The 22,360-nt window shown below is 37.5% G+C and overlaps 1 protein-coding gene across 6 annotated transcripts in view; it reads left to right on the top strand.

The window, feature by feature from the left end:
• BNC2 (basonuclin zinc finger protein 2) overlaps window positions 1-22,360 on the top strand; it is a 328,349-nt gene that overhangs the window by 275,026 nt on the left and 30,963 nt on the right. For all 6 annotated transcript variants that reach the window (XM_074532754.1, XM_074532753.1, XM_074532750.1 and 3 more), the window contains exon 5: window positions 18,683-20,649. In XM_074532754.1, coding sequence (XP_074388855.1) covers window positions 18,683-20,649 — 1,967 coding nt within the window. The remainder of the gene's footprint in view (window positions 1-18,682; window positions 20,650-22,360) is intronic.

Genomic DNA, 22,360 nt, shown 5'->3' with positions numbered 1-22,360 from the left:
GAATGCATTTGCACACATGGACTGCCTCCATGAATACAGTTGTATTCAGAAATACAACAGACATGTTGTACCTCAGAAATATTCATGGACACAGAGCATGGCTCAGCTATGGCTTAAGTCACATACATTTTGATTATTTGAAACTTTTTATCCATTTGCATTCATCTAACAATTAAGGTGCAGAACAAAAGACAAAATCCATTGTTTCAGATTAAATATGCAGTGTTTAACGTGGTATTCCAAGTATCATTTTTCTTCTTTTACTTGTGAAGAAATCATATCTTGATTATTTATTTAAACCAAAAGAAATGTAATTCTTAACAAAGAAGTTATTGAAAAAATATATATGTATAGTTTCTAGGGAAGAGAATTTTATCCAGTTCAGCTAAATTACAAGAATTTATTTTGAGATTTTGTGAGTACTTACTATTTAATACAGAATTGAGGGTGTTAGAAAAAATACCTGAGAAAACAATACACCCTGACAAATAAAGGTTATAAAATTCTGCAAATTACTACACATTTCATATTTCTGCAATTTCTTTATCAACTAGTTTTGTATTATTTAAGTGAAACGGTGAGAATAAAATTATTATCTGCCCACCACATGCCATAATTCTGCCTATTCAAAAATGAAACATCAAGACAACCAAAAAATACCAAGTGTGGGTAAGATTTCTAACTGGTATCACTTTTACTATCTTTATGGGCCAAAGCTTTTCACTAATATATTAGTTCAGGAGATCCAGATCTGTCCTAGGGCTTGCAAAAAAAAAAAAAATCTTTAAAGAAAAAAAAGTTGGAGGAATTTACAAAAAGTGTATGAGTGCAATAGTGTTATTATTTTTTGTTGACACTCATAAAAAATGTAAGTAATGCTTATGCATCCTGAGTGTGCAGCTCTGAAATAGTGGATATCAAGGTTCACACTTTCAAAGGGATCTCATCTTGAGAGGGAAGAGTAAAGGGGTTGTTTTACTTTGTAGGCATATATGAAACTGATTCCCACTGCCTACTCATCATACAAATTGTATTCCTATGTGTTTAAACTTTGGATGTGCTTTCAAAAAACTCCTGCTTACCATTTTAGATTTTTAACATGAGTATGTATGTCTTTGAATGACTCTGAGACCTCCCTAATTCCTTCCATGTAGACCCGATAGAAAGGAGAGCTCCTGCTTCTCTGCACGCTTGTAACTCTAATGCTGTCATATGCTACATGCAGCCACTAGTGAATAATGAGAAAGGCATCTATGCCCTCAAGACTGTGGTCAGTAACACTCATATAGCCCAGACAAAATTCTTTTGTGTTACATCATTTTGACAGTGGATTGCTACTTTCCTTTTCTTTTATTTTCAAAGTGTTGAATTTTTAACTGCAGTGTCTCTTGCCACATAACATTTCTAATGATAAGCATTTATGATCACCTCCGTATTTCCACACTTAGGTCTTGGTGTGTATGCATAAGGGCCAATACTAAAATACTTAATTCCTATTGTATTTCTAAGCATTCCAGATTCCTGCACTACTGCCAAGTTATCTGTATTGATACTGGAAATATCATGCAATTTTGTGAGACTTTTTTGTATAGTGTTTGCAAAAAGTTGCATTGTTTCTTAACTATTGCATGATTTGAGGTGACTGAATGTGTGAGGACTGTTTTACAGCTATTGCTTGAAAGAAGGACTTATTTTTTGTTTATTTTCCCATCATAAATAATAACAGCAAAGTCAATATGCTTGAATGTTTCATTGTATCAGTATCTGATAAGGTTTGGTCATCTGGGTGGAGTGATAATGACAAAAAGTATATTTTTGGCTAGATAATCTTATTCCATATTAATTTTATCTCATAGATATGTAGTGATTTTAAGAAAAAAAAAATAGAACATCTTTAAACAAGACACTTTGATAGTCTTTGTTCCTGACAGTACTATCAGAATTAAACCTGCAGAAAAAGAAGAGGCTGTAACACAGTATAAACTCTATGTATTAATTTATCAGTCAGTAGTGGGTAAAGGACATTGTACACCACTAATGCCATTAGCATGTTTTTTATTGATACGCAGCCTCACTATGCAAAGTGTACAGAAATCTAATGTGATCCCAGAGCTCCTGCCTTTCCTAGCTTATGTCTGTATTTTATGTCTGCAGCTAAAAATTAACTGATTTGGGTCATAGTTGCTTAAGCTACTGTGTGCAGTTTTACCTCAAAGCATATAATATTTGTGCAGTTTTACATCAAAAAGTAGTTGCATTGGATGCTTACGTAATGCGCAAAAAATTTGAATTTTTGAGCTTTGAAATTTTTAATTTCAAAAATGTCTTTTAAACAAAAGAGGAAAGGCAGTGGATGGGTCAAGCACCATGATAGATAGCTAGTTTTCTATGCTTCCAGCACTTCTGAAACAGTGTTTGGACAAATATTGTTAGGTATGTAAGTGGATTTATTCTTAGAGCAATAGATAAAGTGGAGATGGAAAGGCAAGTCTAGAAGAGTATCCTCTCCCTCTCCCCTTTCTCTTATTTTCACTCTAATTCTCCCTGGTTTTCTTTTGCTTCCTCCCTCCTTGCTCTCTATCTTTTCCCCTTCTCTTTTTCTTTCATTTTCTTTCTTCTGTCTGCTTTTTTCTCCCTCCCCCTCCCAACATATAAAATACCAGCAGTCATGCACTGTGGATTCATAAAAGGTGGGAATATTTCTAGCTCTCTGGCAGGTAGAAGACATTGTTATGGGCTGAATACACTTATATCTGAATAAATTCCCAGGGAGGCTGAGAACCACTGACATGGTAGGTATGTAAAACCATGTAACTGACATCAAGGCCTGTTGCACTTGTGTAGCCTTATTGAATCAGTGGAGCGCTCAGTCCCTAGTGAGGCAGATGTCACTAGCATCTGCATTCCTGACAAGCAGCTGCACCTGAGGTTCAGGGGACACTTACGTAGTTATGCTGAGCTGTGCGTCACTGAGACTTCATCACCAGCTTTGAAAAGTGTATTTTTTGAAAACTAAGACAACAGCTTTTATATGTTGATTGAGTGTAGAGGAAGGAGTCATAAGAGAGCGAGTTCTGGGTTGTCTGTTCAAGTGTCAGGAGTTCTGTGCTCATGCTCCAAATGAGACTGGTTCTTCTTATGATAACATCATGAGGACACGAATTAATTTCTAAATACATGAAGTCGATTGTGACTCTTGTGTTTTCAAGTTTATCTTAAGCATGGCCCAATATCTAATCGCTCCTTCTCTCTTCCTTCTTTTGTCAATTAGTTTTGTCTTGTTTCAAAGCTATGTATGGCACAAGACAGGAGAAGGACTTTTTTTACTTTGGTATAATAGCAGACAAGTTACAAGACAAAATGCAAGCCAGATATGGCTTGAAGAGTTGAAGTGATGGAAGAGCACTATCAAAAGCCACTGTATTACCTACAAAAAAACAAACACCAAGACATCCATACGTAATAAAGTCCAAGAAAAAAAATTACAATTCTTTCAGGGAATTCTGCCTCACATTCTTCGACTAGACAGCTTTACCTGGACAGTGAAGATGATGTGATGATCAAGAAACTTTAAATAATAGGTAGCGTTGTCTAGAAAATGTAGGCAAAATGCATGAAATGTGTGTATATGCACATTTGTGCAATTACTTTAAAGCTAGACACTTTGTTGTCTTAGTTTATTGCTCTTCGATTCTGTGGCTGACCTAACACTGTGTCTTGCAGTACATGCCTGTATTCCTTAAGCCCTGGCTAATATGAGGGCTTCTTGTGGTGAGTCTGAAATTCCACTGCAGGATTTTGAGTGGAGAAACTCTTGTGGTTTATGGCATCATCAGTATCTTGAGATGGAAATGAGGCTTTATGGAAATCAATCTTCCTAAAGGGCTCTGTACAATACAAAGTGCTTAAAAAATAAAAAGTGAGTGCTGCTTTTACTGTTTTGGCATCAGCCCAGTCTGTGTTCACTTATGGATAGTTATACTATAGATGGGTGCTCTTCAGCCACAGTGCTTGCTGCTGTGGTTGAAAAATAGGGAAAAAACCCTGATTGCAAAGAGGGTTTGCTGTTGCTTTATCCTCTCCAAATTCTCACACACAGCTTTTTACTTCTTTTTTCCAAACCTCACCTGTCCTGTTTCTATAAAAAACACAGCTTAATTCTATGTCTGCTTATGTCTGTCTAAGTTATTTTTGACAACTGCACTTAAGGAAAAATGGCTTTTACTTGATTTGACAACATCTTGTGTTTAAAGGTTCTTCATAAGTCACACAGAACCAATAGTGCCTTTTTGTGTAAATTCAGTGCTTTTCACTTCCTCAGATCAGTGAAAGGACAAGTGTAAGCCCCTGCATTTCTGCATGTTCTGGCCTACTGCTGCTGCCGTTGGCTGTGTCCTTGCTGCTATGAGTGTACCACAATGTAATTGTCTAAACATGCTCACACTGCTGTGATGTGCCTATGGTGAATCCTGCATAGTAATTTGATTTGATTAATGGACTTTTGAAGGTATAGTCCCCTCCTTAAAACTCATGTGGTTTGAGACAACCATGTTATAGGTAACCTTGCTTGTTTAGCTCCACCAAATTGAATTAATTACTGTAGTTCACCTAAGAAAAAAATTAAGAAAAAAATTCTGGGAGTTGATCACATAACAATACTATGTTGCATTTCTAATGACTTGGCAGCAATTATGCAGTGCTGAGAGGAGTGCAAGACATACAGGTATGCTTTTAAATGCTTGTAAACTGTAACTGTTTATTGTGAGTTTTACAAATCCCTATAGATGTCTAACCTTATTGTCCTATGTGGGCAAAATTGACATTGGCTTGTAGTCTTCAGTTTCCATTTGCCTCTTTTAAAGATTGCAGGAATATGGACTGAATATACAAAATCTTCTGTGTTATTGTCATGCTTGAGCCAAGCTCAGTTGGTCTGCCTGAAAACAATGAAACAGAGAATCGTACATCCCTCACAAAACTGTTTAAACAATTTCTTTTCAAACTTTGTCATCACTTAGGAACAGCTGAGGGAGACTGTGATTGCTGAGATATTTGCTTGGTTCTTCTGTGCACCATGATACTTTCTTTTCACTCTGTAGTGTAATTTACAATGCATTTGTCTCCATGTAAGCGCTTACAGTGGTTGGCATGTTGCTATCCAGACTATTCTTTGTTTTATTTTAAAATGGACATTTTAGATCTGAAGTGCAATCTGTTAATTTTCTGGGTTTCAGAATGCATGTTCAGGATTGTGTTTTATAAATATATATATATATATATATATATATATATATATATATATATATATATAATATATATATATTTGTGTGTGTGTGTGTGTGTATGAGAGAATTAATTTTATTTTAATAATTTATTTCACTCTTGCTGTAAAATGCAGTAAATAAATGGGATATAAAATATTTGCATCATCATGGCTGTGACCTGAACTTAATATACCGACATAACCTTGCCATCTTTTGGTTTTGATATAAAAAATCAAAACGAAGAGACTTGTAATCCTCCATATATTGATTTTTTTGTTATTAAAAAGGGAAAGTTGAAAGAAAAGTCTAAGCCTGCTTTATCAACCACACTTGGATTGACTTTGGATGCCATTTCTAAGAGCTGTAGATGTGCCAAAGACATTAAAATTAACTTTCTGCTTGCATTTTGCCAAGGTATCCTACTTCTCTTTTTTAATGAAAATAATTCATTTTATTTGTTTTGCAACAAATATTTTTGTTCAGGGGATCTCTTCTGCATTAGGCAGAGTCTGCCCCCTGGGGAAAGAGGGCAGCTTGTAAAGTTATCAAAAGAAACTTGTAGGTATGAGCATGGTTATTTCCTTTAGAATTTGCTGTGCTAGAAGTACTCTAATGACAGTTCATTGATGTCCATTTGGGGAAGAGGGATTGGTATTTTTATTTGAGAATTATTTCACTTGGGAAGCCTTGAAAATAATAGGCATGAATGAAACAATTGCAACAAAGTGTAATAAAGGTTGTTCTCTGAGAGGATGAAATAGAAAAGGTGTTCACTGGCTGATGCAAGCTTACCTATCATAAAAGTGAATCCTTACAGCCATGTCCCCGTCCTCCACTGGAAAAAGGAGTGTGAATGTTACTGAAATTGTCTAGTAACATTTTCTATGTCTTCATTTCCCTTCAGTTCTTCTCTAGCTTAGTTTGCTTTTAACCTTGATGTGGGGCAGAGTTTTTTGAATACTCATGGAGACAGGTCAAGTTCACAATATAGAATTTTACTGAGGTGACCTTGAATCACAAAATCAAAGACTCAGGTTAGGAAAAAACTCTGAGATCATCAAGTCCAGCCTTTGACTGATCACCACCACTTTGTTAACATCACATCAAATGCCAGATCCATTTATATCTTGAACACTTCCAGGTATGGTGACTCTACCACTTTCCTGGCCATTCCAATGCCTGACACCTCTTACACCTCTTCTCCTGTTGTCCACCTGAACCTTCCCTGGTGCAGCTTGAGGAAATGACCCCTTTTGCCCTGTCCCTGATTGTCTGGGAGAAGAGACAGAAGACCACCGTGCTGCAACCTTCCAGGCAGTTGTGGAGAGTGATAAGGTCACCCCTGAGCCTCCTCGTCTCCAGGCTAAACAGCCCCAGCTCCCTCAGCCACTTCACATACTGGGGAGACCACACCCTTCACCAACTCTGTTGGCCTTCTCCAGACACACTCCAGCACTCAGTCAGAATTTCCAGTGTTTTGAAAAAAGAAGTTTTACATGTATACAAGGTTAGGCCTGCAAATGGTGCTTGTTTATTTCCAACACTTAGCATTCTCTTGCTTTTTCTTCCATTCAACCCACACTGTCAACATGTGTCATTAAGTTCATTTTATGACAAAGTAACCCACCTAGATGAACAAGAAAAACCAACTGATATAATCTTTTTGATTATCAGTAATGTTTTTGACAATTTCTCTGCTATTGACAAAAGTCAGAGGCCAAAGCAGCTTAAAATTCAAAGAGAAATATAGATAATTTAGAAACTTTTTTTTCCAAATAAGATTGTACATGGAAGTAACAGCATTCTGTGTCCTTAAGTTTTTTTAAACCATGTGTTGCGCTTTAACATCTACCACATTATTGTTTTGGGTTTTTTTCCTTCAGCATAGAGAGAAAATAATATGCTTAGAGGGAGGGTGGAGGGTTACTACAGCACTTTTATTTATTTTTGCAGTGGATACCCTGCTGAAAGTTGCATTGACTGAGCACAGGAGAGACACAAAGATCAATCCTAGTGGGACCAAAACCCTTGAGGTGGTGCTTACTCAAAATCGATCAGGCTTTTCAGTTGTCCCTGGCAGTGATGGCTGTTACATTTTCTTACCATTTCACTACAGCTTTTTCTTCCAAGTTATATTGAGAGCATGGTCAAAGGTGCCGCCCTCATCTCTGTTCCATTCAAACCGCAGTGATTTCCTGTAATATCAGTAATTTTGCTACATTTCAGTCTAACCATTCTTTCTGGATGTGACACTATCGTAATACAACAAAAGAAATTTACACTTTACATTGATAAAAGGGTTTTCAGTGTTGGTATAACCTCCTGAATTGCAGTAAATAATCACCATATTTGGAGAGCTCTGACATTTTCTTTTTCTTGTACAGTGGCTTAAAATATCTTATATTGCTACCACTCAGGAATCATAATTCTGCTCCAATTTCCATGTTGTCTTCCTTACTTCAGATTTTTTTTTTGTACCACATTGGTCAGGAGCTGGTGCTGGGGATGTTTTAGTACATGTGTAGAATGACAAGGTTTACTACAGCAGGAGCTATACAAAATATAAGGCAAAATCACAAATAAATTTCAAATCTCATATAAATTTCAAATTTCAAAAATTGTAGCATTATGCTATTTGTGGCTGTGTTGTATAAGTGCATAAAGTGTATCCCCAAATATGATAAAATGTATAATGTGTAATCTCATTGCTAACACTGTACACTGTGCAATTACCACGTTTGCCAGCAATACAAGCCAGTACTAAAAGGCTTTCTCTGACTCAAGGAGGGACCTTCCCAAGACAGAGTGGAGCTGCCTTCTCTTTATTGTACTGTTTGCAAAGGACTGTGTTTCCTAAGACTATGAATAGGGTACCCTCCCAAGACCAATATAGGAAGAGGCATTATTTTTAAAAGTAGCTGCTGTTTTAATGTTCTTTACCATAGGCTAATTTTATCTCTGAGCACTCACTATGTAGGCACTTCTGGTTGAAGACATTGAGATGTCTTTAATTAGAGAAGGGATCAAGCACAATAATGAGTTCAACCTTCTTTCTCAAAGAGGAACACACTGATCACAGCAATGTCCTACCAGTAGAGTACTCTTAACTGTGTCATCAAAGTTGCCTCTGACAAATGGAATATACAAGGAAGTTGGTATTGCCAACTCTCCATTCCTTTCCTGATGCAGATATTGTTCTGAATGCATGCATTAAATTAGCATTGTTTGTGGTTTTATGAATGCTACTTCTCTTCCAAATTTATTTGGATTTTTCAGCTAAAAAAGTATCCCATGTATCTGTGGTCAGAAACAATAGAAATAGAAATTGTGTAATTCAGCACAGCCCTGAATATGAGATTGTTTGAAAAACATCACAGGCTCATCTATCAACTGTTAAATTAACAGAAGAGTTCTCAGGAGATAATCATCAAATTACGACTAGTGTAGCTTTCCATAGTTCTTCTGTTTTAGTGCTTTTAGACTTAGCACTTCAGAACCTTCCACCGCAGTGTCCCATCCATGTCTTAATATATCTCCCAAAACATTCAATATGTGTTTACTAATTGTGATCAGGGTAAAATTCAAGTGCTATGCTCTTGGGACATTTTTTTTATCAGAAGCTGTATTTAAGTGATGATACACAGTAATTTGTTCATTCTTCTGTCAGTGTAATTTACAAGGCAACGACAGATAAACATAGCTATACAAGATTCATTTACAGTGACACAATGGCAGATACACAGAGCAGAACCCTGCCTATGAGATAAAGTGGACTGAGTGACTTATGCAGTAATTAGGGGATAATTGTCATTAACCTCGCAAACAGTAGTTTACCCATATTGTTTAAAAGGCTCCAGGATGCATAATGACAAGGTAATCTGTCAAAGCGCTAGGGGGAAATATTAATAAGATTTGTGCAAGCCTGGATAGAAAATATGCAGAAAGCAGCCACATTAAGCTAATTGGTGGATGAATATACACTTGTAAAAGTGCTTCTAATGGCACGTTTGCTGCTCTCCAAATGACTACTGTTAATGTGGAGAAGTGGGCTGCCTAGAAAGTCAGGACTGCTGGGACAAGAGGGTATTAAGACATGAAGGCACAGTTATTATTACTTTGTACACTGTAATATAATTTCCCCACTTTCTCTTGCATTTCACTGCCTCTAATAGGTTCAAACTGATAGCTCGCTTCATGCCCTTTTATATTCCAGTGACCTTTGCCGTTTTGTTGTCACTTTGCACCCTGCTGCCTCCCTTTTGCATCACATTGTCACCTATGACACACCTGTGTTTTATTGGTGTAAATTTTTTCGGTAAGCAATAAAAGAAAAAAAGCCTCATTAAGGTCTTGTAGTATATATTGCAAGTAATAATGCATAGTCCCCTAATGAATAGTAAAGATGGAAATCAATCTCCTGATTCTGCTGCCATTCATATATCCTGCATATAGTACAGCTGAATCCCCTTATTGAGACACAATTTGGGTTCAATCAGAAAGCCAAGCATGTAATGAAATCCAATTTATGAGTATAACTCATTGGCACTTTCATTCCAGTGTTTATGGCCTTGGACAACTTCTCAATTCCTTGCAATGCTCCTGGTTAGGCAAATTTCTTACTGACTTAGCTGGAAGTTTTATTGACAAGCCCAGAAAGATTCAACTTTCTTGGTTATGTTTTCCAGTTAGGGTTTTGGCTTTAGTCAGTTTAGATTTAAAGTGAGGAGAGGACCGACTGATAATTTGATTTGACTTGACTGGTTAGATTTCTTGCCGTGCATTTGGTGCAGTCCATGTTAGTAGAGCAAGGATATCAGACACAACTTGTTTATATTATCACGTAGCTCACTGGGAAAAGTCTCAGCTGAAAAGAGGCTGGGTGTCTCTTGTGGCTGTGTGTATTGCAAATACAATACCTTATGAGTGCTCTTTGTGAATATTTCCTGTTTCTCATAAAAACTATGTGTCATTCTTTCAGTGTTAGTAAAACTGAGGCTAGGAGAGTGCTTAGTACACTTACTGAAAGACTGCCAGAGCACAGAAAACCAGAGAAAATATAATTTTACTTCTCAATGAGTTTTGCAAAAAGTAAAAACACAAGTGATTTTTAGTGACTGATAGTATCAAGGCAAAATTTTTTATATACCATACCAAAATGGGCAAATATATATGCAAAAACTGTAGAAAGTGAGAATTAAAATCTATCAGTATTACATATGCTATTGTTATATGAATGATGATTATTTCCAATGCATTTACATGCAAAATTGTGTTTATTTTGTAGCTGAAATTATTTCAGTGGCTTGCCATGTTCGTGTCTCTGTTTACATGGTATCTGAAAAGTGCCCGTGGCACCTCATGCACTCTAAATTTTACACACATACACCATGTGCTTGGTGATTTAATTACCTCTATGTTGGCCTAAGGACAAACACGCTGTTACTTGCCACAAATTAGTGGCAAAGCTTCTTCAGATACTTCAATGAATTTTCCACTCTAGCAAGTTGTAGAGAAGCAAAGGCATCAAAATACTCTTTGTACTTTGGGTCCAAAGTTATGGACTCCAAAGCCATTTAAGAAATTTGAATAAACAACTCAATAATTCAAGAATGTTGAGAACAAATGCTTACCCTTAGTGTGCATTAAAAGTATTTTAATATTTTGAGCAGATTTCATAAAGTATCTATATTCACCTCACATTAGTTTCCCCTTTACAAAAGTCTTTTGGACATCGCAACCAGAACAGATGGTAAAGGAAATAAATGTTGGCATTTGAAAATTTGTGCAGTTCTTGGGGTTAGAAGGACAAAATACTTGGGAAATGTCCCTGGTTCTTCAAAATAAATGAGATTAGGAGAACTGCTAAAAAATTGCTTTGGATCTTCTTAAAGCTCAGAGTGTCAATTTATATCCACGCTAACAGGAGTTCTTTTATCATCACATAGTGGGATCTTCTGCCTTTTAACACTTGTCATCAACACAACATCTGTAAATCAAAGCAAATGTTGTTGACATCACAGTACCTTGTCCTGACTTTGGCTGGGATAGAGTTAACTGTCTTAGTACTGGTGCAGTGCTCTTTTTTGGATTTAGGAGGAGAATCTTTTGAACAGCAGCAATTTCTATCTGTTGCTAAGTAGTGCTTACCCTAAACCAAAAGCTTTCTCAGTGCACTGCCAGCAACCAGGTGCCCAAGAAGCTGTGAGGGAGCATGGCCAGGACATGAACTTTGGCCAAAGTTACATTCCATACCCTTGAACATTATGCCCAATATATAAATTGGGGGACTAGGCTAGGAGGGGCCAGTCCCTGCCTGGGGACAGTCTGGGTATCAGGCAGCAGGCAGGGAGAAATTGTATTGTGGATCACTTCTTCCTCTTGGGTTTTATTCCTCTTTCCTTTTCATTTCCAGTAATGTTAGTATGTTTTATTTTATTCACTCACAGAGGGAATAGTGAGTGAGCAGCTGTGTGGTGCTGTGTGGGGCAGCTGGGGTTAAACCACAGCAGTTTTACCACTGTGAAAACTAGTAAATGCAAGAAGAGTATCAGACTCTGGTTGTGCTTAGATTTTTTTCCTCTAAGTATGGACAGACATCTGCTGTGAAAAAAAAGTTGTCTGGCACCCAAATATAAAGAGACTTGATGTATTTGCTATGATTAAATAAAGCTCAAGCTGTTGTGATTAAATACATTGTAGCCCCACAGTGATCTGTTATATTTTAAAAATAAAAATACTGTGTGCAGTGTTACTCAGGAAAAAAAAATACTCCCTGTCTTGTGAATTATACATATATACATATTATCTGGTCCATAATCATCCATAACAAAGAGAATATTTTATCACAAGTCAAACAATATGTTTTGAAAATCAGAGAAAGCATTTAAAACTAGTGTCCTTGCATCCTAATAATTTCACTGGAATTGCAGAGGTGAATGAAGAGGGGAAAGAGTTCAAATTACTGGGTTTTTCTGGAATCAGTAAGAGACATTACCCAAATCCATGTGGCTAGTTTACAGCTGGCAAATGAGAGTCTCATCCTCTTTCAGGGCAATGATTTCAAGGGCATTTTAAGGTTGGTGAACCCAAAAAATGAAAGGGCATCCTGGGATTGGGGTACACTGTGAGTAAGCTCAGTCCCCAAATGAATCAGGTGTTCAGGATCTGGTGTTTTTGTACCATTCCAGGCAGCTTAGTCCAGAACCAGCACCCCAGCAGGTTGCTTGTGCAGGGAGGGATCTGCACTCCTGGTATGCGTCTTTGGGATAAGATATGAAACAGAAGACCTGCATACTTTTGGTCAATAAGGACCCTGAAGGCCATTAAGTGAGAGTGTGGGTGGTTAACGGCGGTGTCCTGGCCAGGTTTCCGCTGCGGTTATTGCATTCCACTGCCTTATGTTTCATCTGCAGTTTCAGCAGGACATGGTGTTCCTCACTTTCACTCCAAAACCGTTGAGCAGTGCTCCTGTGCGTTGTTACACAGCTGCTGTGCTCCACCATGGTGGTACGCCCCCATTATGTATTCACACAGATTTGGCTCCACATACAGTTTCAGGGCTAAGTTAGATCAAAATTACTTTCCAGCATGGTCCGTGGAATTACTCCAGGTTTATGGTGCAATTATTCTTGATCTAAAGTGCAGCCAGATTTGCCCCAGTGTCTACAATATCAGTTCATAAAGTTTGCAAAGGTCTTTGGGGGTTCTTTTGATGAAAACACAAAATGTTTTACTGCTGAATGCATAAATAGATGTGGCCAAGAAAGAGGAACCAGGGCAAGTACTGTTACAAACCTGGCACCAAAGTAAGCATATGTGGTGTGTATATTTATATGTGTGTGTATATGTATGTATATGTATGTATGTATGTATGTAAGTAAATAAAAGTCTCCTTCATGCTACTCTTCATTTGAACACACACTGCCACTGTCATTCTTAGTGAAACTCTGGGGACACACAGACACCTTCTCTTCTCCTGTACATGCAGGAGATATCCTTATGCCTACCCTGTGTCTTTGTGTCAAGGCAAAAAAGTGGTAAGAGAAAGGGGGTGCCAGAAGGGAAGAATATCTATCAGTTCTAGCAAAATGGAGGCTGCAGTGAAGTCAAAAGATAAAGATTTCCATTATTGACTGAGAACTCAGTAGTGCTGCACTGTTTGTTCCTGCTGCAGCAGTATAACTCAAGGAAAGGATTGCTGACACTTAAACATTCATTTTTTCATACGGTTCCTGTTGGTGAAGGGAGGCTGGTGGGAGGTGGATGAAAAGTGACAGCGAAAAAATTTCAACCATACCTCTTTGCAGACTTAGTGTGTTAAATCTCGTATTAGTTGCACATGTGAAATCACAGTGAGCAAGTATGTACATCTTTTCTTCATGTTTACAGGAGCAAAGGTGAGGGAGATTCAGCATGGTAAAAAATCCTATCAAGAAAATGTGTATCTGATTGCCTGTGTGAGTGTATATTTCCATGGAAAACTAGAAAGAGGGCTTACTTTGGTCCTACTGAGATCAGTGGGAGTTAGTCAAATGAGTTAGAAATGTTGTACACTGTCCCATCTGTGATTTGGTGTGGTGCTGCACAGTTTTGGTAACTCTTACCCCAAGAGTAGTAGGACTACCCAGAGTGTAGCAGCTTGAAATTTAATTGTGAGGCAAAGAGATGCTTCTGGGAAATTCAGCCAAACAAAAAACAACAGACCCTAAATCATGGAAATTATGAAGGCTTTTCTTTATTAGAAACAAATGTGGATTTTTTTTTTTTTTTTGTCTACACACTAATTAAAACCATCCTCTGCAATTATAGTATGACCAAATTAATATATTTCAGTCTGCTTTTCAACTGTTACAGCTGCATTCAAAATGTTTCTTTGAGATCAGCTTGAAAATACACAGATCCTTAGAAGAAAAATTGAAAAATTCAGGCTATACCCTGAGCTAGCCTAATAATTTACTCAAACATGTATTTATGCAGTATTTTGTAACAAGGAAACTTCATTGTCATGCATCAAAATCCACTGTTTAGGTGCATATGCAAACTCACTAAAATATGAAGCCTAGCAATTATTTCTGTTTTCTGAACAACTTTGAGTGGTTCTCAGAAGTTATCACAGTAGTGCCTGAAAATAATCCTTGAGTGTCTCCCAGAACATAAAACTAGTTTTAGAAGCCATTTATTTTTTACCTTTGTATTAATCTCAGCCTTGTAAGGCGCATCTCTCACTGTGTATCCAGTCAGGTGTATATATCAGTTTTTTCCTATTCTAAGTGAATCAGTAAGATAGCATAGAATTGCAAAAAGTCAGTGCTGTATATGTGCACCAATGTGTTTCTCTATGTGTAAACATATAAAATTTCTGCCTGTAATGCAGTCATGGGAGCTTCTCACACAAAATTAAATTTAAAACAACTGATTTCATAATAGAAGTTCCAAGTTTACAGTGTATGTTTATGGTGTATGCTTGTGTAGACTGTTCTTATTTTCTAAATAGGCAGTTTTTAAACTGGGAGGTTTTAAAGCTCGGTTGAAAGATTTAAAGGCTGAAGGCCTTCAGGAAAAGAAGACTCACCTTGACAACCCTCCCCAGTTAAGCTCCTAAAAATTAGAATTATCTTTGTGTCCATCCTCTCTTGTAGTTTGTGTCATTCAAGATAATCATCTTGATCCCACCATGTGTTCTTCTAGATACAGAAGTTTAAGACAAAATGGACCCTATCATATCCTGACACACACCTTTCTTCCTAACATATGGTCACCAAATTTGAGGAGGCAGGTTCAGGGTGATAAACCATGGCATTACTTTACAGATGTAATGTTGCATGTGTGTGTGTGGATCTGTTTATTCAAATAGACTTGGGTGTGTGGTTAGAGTTAGAAAAGGTTATGGGTTACGTCCTGGATCTTTGGAGGTCAGTTTAATATAGTTCAAAGATTAAAAGATTTTCTCCAACTGAAATTGTGAGAAAGAGATCTACACAGTAAAATAAAATTTAATAAATAAATAAATAAATAAATAAATAAATAAAACAAAATCAAATGTATTAAATTAAAAATCAAAGCAAGGCTGTTTGGACAAGTAGGAAGAACATTAGTGTATGCTATACAGATTTGGCTTACTTGTCTCCTGCCTGACTTAGAGCTGTATGCATGCAGTGATATCTCTGTACTCACTGAGTTCCTTGTACACATTGTCACTGGAGGCTTGGCTTAATCAGTTGTGAGCTGAAAAAAGTAATATAAATTGGAACCTTTTGTCATGAAGTATTTAAATGTTGATATGCTTTAATGGCTTCGGGGAGAAAATTTAGCATGAGAGATTGTAAGAAACAAGAAATCGATTACATGTAAGAAAGGACTTGAACCTCTAATCAAGTATTACCATATACAGAAAGATCCCTAGCTAGTTATAGCTAAATTCAAATGGGATAATGGTTAGATTTTTTTTTTTTTGTTAATTTTAAGTTTTATCAAAAAATGACATTCCTATTCACTCTTTATCTAGTTTTGCATAATGCATGCTTACAATGATTTATGGAAAGTTTTCACTGTGTAAATATTGAAGCATATGCTAGACAGTATCCATAAGCAGTGAGGGTTTTATGAAATACAGGCATCTGCATATTTCTCTCTGTTTTTGTTGGGTAAAGAAGGCCAGAAAACTTCTTGCTGAAAATTAAAAAGATAAAGCTTGATATAGCTAGTAGGAGTAGACAAGGAGTATTTAAGAGCAACTTGCTCATTCCCTGCTTTTTCTGTGACAGCAAGGGTACCCCATGACTGTCACACCCTGAACTGCCAGTTTCTCTGATCAGTGGGACTGAGCAGCTGCTGAAGGTCTGGTGCTCCTCCTTGTAAATTCTTAAACAAAGTGAAACAAAGGGTGATGGTGTCTCATCAAGAGGTAACTCGTCTAGCTAAGTGCCAGCTTTGGGCAGTGAGGATGTGGAGTAATTCCCTGAACGCACAAAGGGAACCCCTGCATTTGTAGGCTTGCCTGCCTGTTCTATGTATGCAGAGAGCTGGCAGAGAGCTGCCATCAGGGAGGGACTGTGTGACACCACCTTCCCCTTACATGTGGGAGTCTGTTACAGGATCTCTGCCTACTATTCTCATGAGTTATTGTTGTGCTAGCTGTGATTAACTTTTAATTACTTATATATCGGTTTTTGTAAAGCATCCATCTGTTATATAAGCTTGATTTACAAATGGAAACAAAACCAACATAAAATGTGGCGGTGGTACATTATTACAAAGCAGGCTGAAGCCGCTGGCAGACAGGAAGCCTAATTCAATGCAGGTAAGCACTGTAAATTAGACAATGTTATTTCCTTCTTTAAACTATGGGAGTTACAGTTAGAAGGAATTAATATTTGTCATTTGGGATGGGAAATGTGTGCAGATAGATGAGGTCAGATATGACAGCGAAGGCCTGGAGATCAAAATCTGATTCAAATCTGGTTTTGCAGCTCCTTGTAGGAATTACCCATATGTTGAACTGCCATGGTTGGTTGGAAATTGTTGAATTAGTTGTAAGAAACTTTAGATCTTACCCAAGGGGAAAGTAGCTAAAGTTATTTAGGTGGAAAAAAGCAAATATAATTTTGGAGCTTTAAAATATGAACCTGTCCTTTAATTTTTTTATGGCATTGATGGTTTTTTCCTCCCATCCCTCGCCTTATTTAGGTTTGGTTTTGTTTCACTTATTTTTCTTGTTGGGGGTGATATTTGATGTTCCAGATGATTTCTGTTAGATAGTACCAGCTGCCTGTAGAATACTGCTACATCAAGAACTGTAAGGACATAGAAATCAGACATGTCCACTGTGTTTAAGGGTGTTCAAAGGTGAACACATTTCCATACTAATGCGGCAAACCAAAACCAGCATCTGCATCATGATGTTTCATTCATCACCATAAATACTGAATGAACATTTTCTACACATAGATGGGTTTTGGGGCTTTCCATCTGGATTAACTGGGTAAGATTTTCCAAGTTAATTGCTGTTAAGGGTTTTACTGTCTTTCAGGGTTTGACTGTAAAAGTTCATGTGTGAAGCATTTATAAAGATTTTGTAGTTATTTCTAAGGTACTGAAACATACATCAGCCAGAGAGGTGAACTGAACTGAACATTTTCAAACTGAAATAATAAAACCAACTCTAATCAATTAAATACATGCTTTATTATTTGACATTGCAAAATTATATTTTTGGTACTCTAGGAAATGTGAGGGAAGAGAAGTATCAATCATCTGAAGACTGAAAATAATTAATTAATTTAATAAATTAAATAAATAAATCCAGGGGGTGAAGGGGCTGGAGGGGAAGAAAGGTATTTCAGACTTCATAATCAAACAAGAGTTAATGATTTTTGCAGCAGTTGTAATCCAAAGTCTTTAGGTAAGGTTCTGAACCTGAGATTCAAGATGTAAAAATATCAGAGGCAGTATGGTGGTGTGTCTTCTAAGGCTTTCAAACTGTCTAATGCATGAGGAAGCATTGGAATAATTCTGGTCTGATGGCCTTCCACATTTCTTGTTGGTTATAGTTACTGTGCTAATTTTATGTCCAGCATTTGCCCAAAAGGAAAGATGCCAATAAAATGATGTATTCATTATATAAGTATTTTAATATGTTTTTATCAATACTTGCTTGAATGGATTGCCTGACATTACATTGCAGAATTTTTAAGTCCTACCTTCAGGCAAATCTCATGCTTACTAGCAAAAATGAAAGTGTGAAATGCTTTTTAATGTATATTTAACAACAGATAGTCTTGTGATTACTGATGTGTATTCTCTCTGGATTTTTCCCTTGCTATCAGAAGGCAATGTTAAGAGACAACATTTTTACACATTTATGCTATTTACATCCATCAGATCCTTTCTTTTTTACGTATTTTTAACTGTCATTTATAAGAAGGTTACAAAAAAAGTAATCTTTCAAGTCTAAACCATACCAAGGTTGCAAGTTTGCAACCAATCAATTCGCAGTAATAGTCCACTAATAGTGTTACCATCTAATTATGATTAAGGTACAATTTTCTGTATTTTAGAGTGGTGTGCACAACAGTTCATGTTTTACTAATTTATTCTAACAGTAGCATTCTACAGAGATCACTGTTTTTAAAATAAAAATACTGAAAGCATTTTAGATGACAGAGTCCCAGGGTCTACATTTTGTGTACTCTGACACTGTTAACCTCAATCTGGTGTTCTAACTGTGACTCTAATTACAGTATTTGCATGGATGGAAAGTTTGTGTTGTTTGGTCAAGTTCTATTAACACTGTTTGCATCTTGTTTTTTGAGCTTAGTGTTTCATGTTCAGACTGCAGAGCACCTTCTTCAATAATTATGCAGAATCAATAAGCTTTTCTTTGTGTTTTGTCTTTGTTGTTTCTTTGATATGGCCTCTAGGATGCTGCAGGCAAGGTGCTGGACCGCTGGGCCATCATGTCCAGGGAAGAAGAGATCATTACCCTTCAGCAGTTCCTGAGATTTGGAGAAACGAAATCTATCGTGGAGCTGATGGCAATTCAAGAAAAAGAAGGGCAGGCTGTGGCTGTGCCATCTTCAAAGACAGATTCAGATATAAGGACTTTTATTGAAAGCAATAATCGCACCAGGAGCCCAAGTCTCCTTGCTCACCTGGAGAATAGCAACCCTTCCAGCATTCATCATTTTGAAAACATCCCGAACAGCCTTGCATTCCTGCTTCCATTCCAGTACATAAATCCAGTCTCTGCTCCACTTCTGGGGCTGCCTCCAAATGGCCTCCTGCTGGAACAGCCAGCAATGAGGCTCCGTGAACCAAGCCTTACAACCCAAAATGAATATAATGAGAGCAGTGAATCTGAAGTTTCTCCTACACCTTTCAAGAATGAGCAAGCATCCAGCAGGAATGCTTTGACCAGCATCACAAATGTGGAGCCCAAAACTGAGCCAGCTTGTGTCTCTCCTGTTCAAACACCTACACCAGTTAATGATTTATCGAAAACGGAGCACACAAAAAGCTCATTCCGAATTCACAGAATGAGGAGAATGGGGTCAGCCTCCAGGAAAGGAAGAGTGTTTTGCAATGCATGTGGCAAAACTTTCTACGACAAAGGTACTCTTAAAATCCACTACAACGCTGTGCACCTGAAAATCAAGCATCGATGCACTATTGAAGGCTGCAATATGGTCTTCAGCTCTCTCAGAAGCCGCAATCGCCACAGTGCTAACCCAAATCCCCGCCTCCACATGCCTATGCTAAGGAATAACCGTGACAAAGATCTAATTCGTGCTACATCAGGTGCCGCCACTCCTGTCATAGCAAGTACAAAGTCCAGCCTAACTTTAACAAGCCCTGGGCGTCCACCGATGGGGTTTACCACTCCCCCTCTAGACCCAGTACTACAGAACCCTCTTCCCAGTCAGCTGGTCTTCCCGGCTTTAAAGACTGTCCAACCTGTTCCTCCGTTTTACAGAAATTTACTTACTCCTGGAGAGATGGTGAGTCCTCCAACCTCCCTCCCGACCAGTCCCATAATACCAGCTGTGAGTGGCATGGAGCAGCATCCCCCTCCTCCTTCAGAGTCATCGGTACCTTCAGTGTTGATGCCCACCCCAGAGCCCAATGCAGATCTTGCCCCCAAGAAGAAGCCAAGGAAGTCAAGCATGCCAGTAAAAATTGAAAAGGAAGTTATTGACACTGCTGATGAGTTTGATGATGAAGACGAAGAGGTGAATGACAGGAGCGCAATGGTGAATGACATTGGTCATGACAATCACTGCCATTCTCAGGAGGAAATGAGCCCAGGCCTGTCTGTTAAAGACTTTTCCAAAAGTGATAGAGGCAGATGTATGTCCAGACCAGACATAAGAAGGGCAGACAGCATGACATCAGAAGACCAGGAGCATGAGAGAGACTATGAAAATGAGTCAGAGTCATCAGAGCCCAAATTGTGTGAAGAATCCCTGGAAAGCGATGATCGCCTCCACGAACCTGGTGAAAAATCTATGATGCACAGTGACCGACCTGATGAAAACCACAATGACTCTTCCAACCAGGATGTCATTAAGGTGAAGGAAGAGTATACAGACCCTACATATGATATGTTCTATATGAGCCAATATGGACTGTACAATGGAGGCAGTGCCAGTATGGCTGCTCTTCATGAAAGTTTTGCTTCTACATTCAACTACAGCAGCCCTCAGAAGTTCTCGCCAGAAGGTGAAATGTGCTCCAGTCCAGACCCCAAGATCTGCTATGTTTGCAAGAAAAGTTTCAAGAGTTCCTACAGTGTGAAGCTTCATTACCGAAATGTTCATTTAAAAGAGATGCATGTCTGCACAGTGGCTGGCTGTAACGCCGCGTTCCCATCACGGAGAAGCAGAGACAGGTCAGTAAATATTAATTGATTTTCTGCATTATTAAATGTGTTGAATTATGGAAGAATAGGCAGTTTAGGCTATATGAAGAAATAGAGAGATGCACAGTAATGACAAGTGACAATTGTGTTCCCATGACATTGAAAGAGATTTATCACTTTAAGATTTTCATTGTTCCTTGGCATTCAGAATGGTATATATTGGGCCATCGTCTTAAGTGACTGCCTAGATAATAAATGTCATTATACTTTCTATATTCCTGTGAACATGTGTATTGTACTTCTGTTTATAAGCTACAGCCCTCATTACATTTATTTTCCTTTCTGTAACATTTAAAACAAGAAAATCTTCTATTAGAAGTAAATATAGTAAATTATATACAATATAAATATCTCCATTGCATGCATATCAAACCACAGAACTGGGAAGGAGAGCGAAGGTGGATGGGTGGTTGAATGAAAAGATGGAGATAGGTAATAAAGGACCGGAATTATTTCCATCCTCATAGGATCATACAAAAGCAAACAAGAAGCATTAGAAGGTTGTTCTTTACTATTTTTAAGTTTTAAAACTGGGCACTATGTTGTAGTGAGAACAAGTAAATATTAAGAATTAAGAAAATCATTGTCTGTTTCTTTAGTAGAACCTACACACATCCACTATGGCAATTTAGGTTATATTACTATTTTCTGCCTGTGAGCAACTGCCTTCTCCACCAGTGGAACTTTTGCTCATTCAGAGAGAAAAGGCTCCCCTACATATTTTTAAGATCAATTAGGGTATATTCTGCTGACCCTTCAGATGACAGCATGCCTGAGCTATGCTGCATCATTACAAAAGCAGTTGGGCTTAAACAGAAGCAGCTGGTCCATAAACCCTTTGGTTTAGGGTTTGTTGTTTTGTTGTTTTGTTTTGAAGGTTTTTTGGTTGTTTTTTTTATAGACTGTTCTTTTTGATTCCTGAGGAGAATGTAATACAATTGGAATTTATCAAAGTGATAGGATAACACAGGTATTTCATGCTTGTGGATAACAACTCTCATTTGATAATCATACTGTCATATAACAAAATCTCTCTAGTTCATGGAGTAATGGCAAAATTGGGTCACCTCTTTTCTTTTACTTACGTTTCATATTTTTTCATTAGGCTGTAAAAATTCAGCAGACACAGGAAGGAAATTAAAACTAGCTAAACATTTCATACACAGCTTCTGATTTGTTTTTGTTTTTTTTCATTGAAATTGATATGTTTGAAAGGGAATATTTCTCATCCTTTAAAATGAAAGCAAGTTAGTGTTAAGGATACTGAGGAGCCAAAATTCACTATTTTGATGAAGAATACCATCCCTAAATATCTCATGTCTTCTCTTATCGTTTATGAAATCCATTAAACAGAAAAATATGAACAAATATAAGAATACAAGTTCAAAACACCTAAGAGGCACAATCTAGGAAACTTGCATTTCAGTAGGTTAAACTACTGGATACAAAGCAGGTAGATCTAAATTAAGACTCAATTTCTTGCTGTGTGCTGATAAGTTTTATGAGTCTTGAATTTGACAAGGGAAGTATTTGAATCAGTGGCAAAATCTATGCTAAGCTTAGATGTGTGAAACCCCTTTCAGTTCCTGAAATCATAATCAGGATTTGTTAGTCAAGAATTTGGTTTAGTCAGTCTGTTTCCTTAAATGAATTATGAAAAATCAGTCATGTACTCCACAAA

This window comes from Zonotrichia albicollis, chromosome Z (genome assembly GCF_047830755.1).
Source record: "Zonotrichia albicollis isolate bZonAlb1 chromosome Z, bZonAlb1.hap1, whole genome shotgun sequence".
In the NCBI taxonomy this organism is placed as follows: domain Eukaryota; kingdom Metazoa; phylum Chordata; class Aves; order Passeriformes; family Passerellidae; genus Zonotrichia; species Zonotrichia albicollis.
The sequence above is the reverse complement of the archived record's forward strand: the minus strand, read 5'-3'. Positions and strand labels throughout refer to the sequence as shown.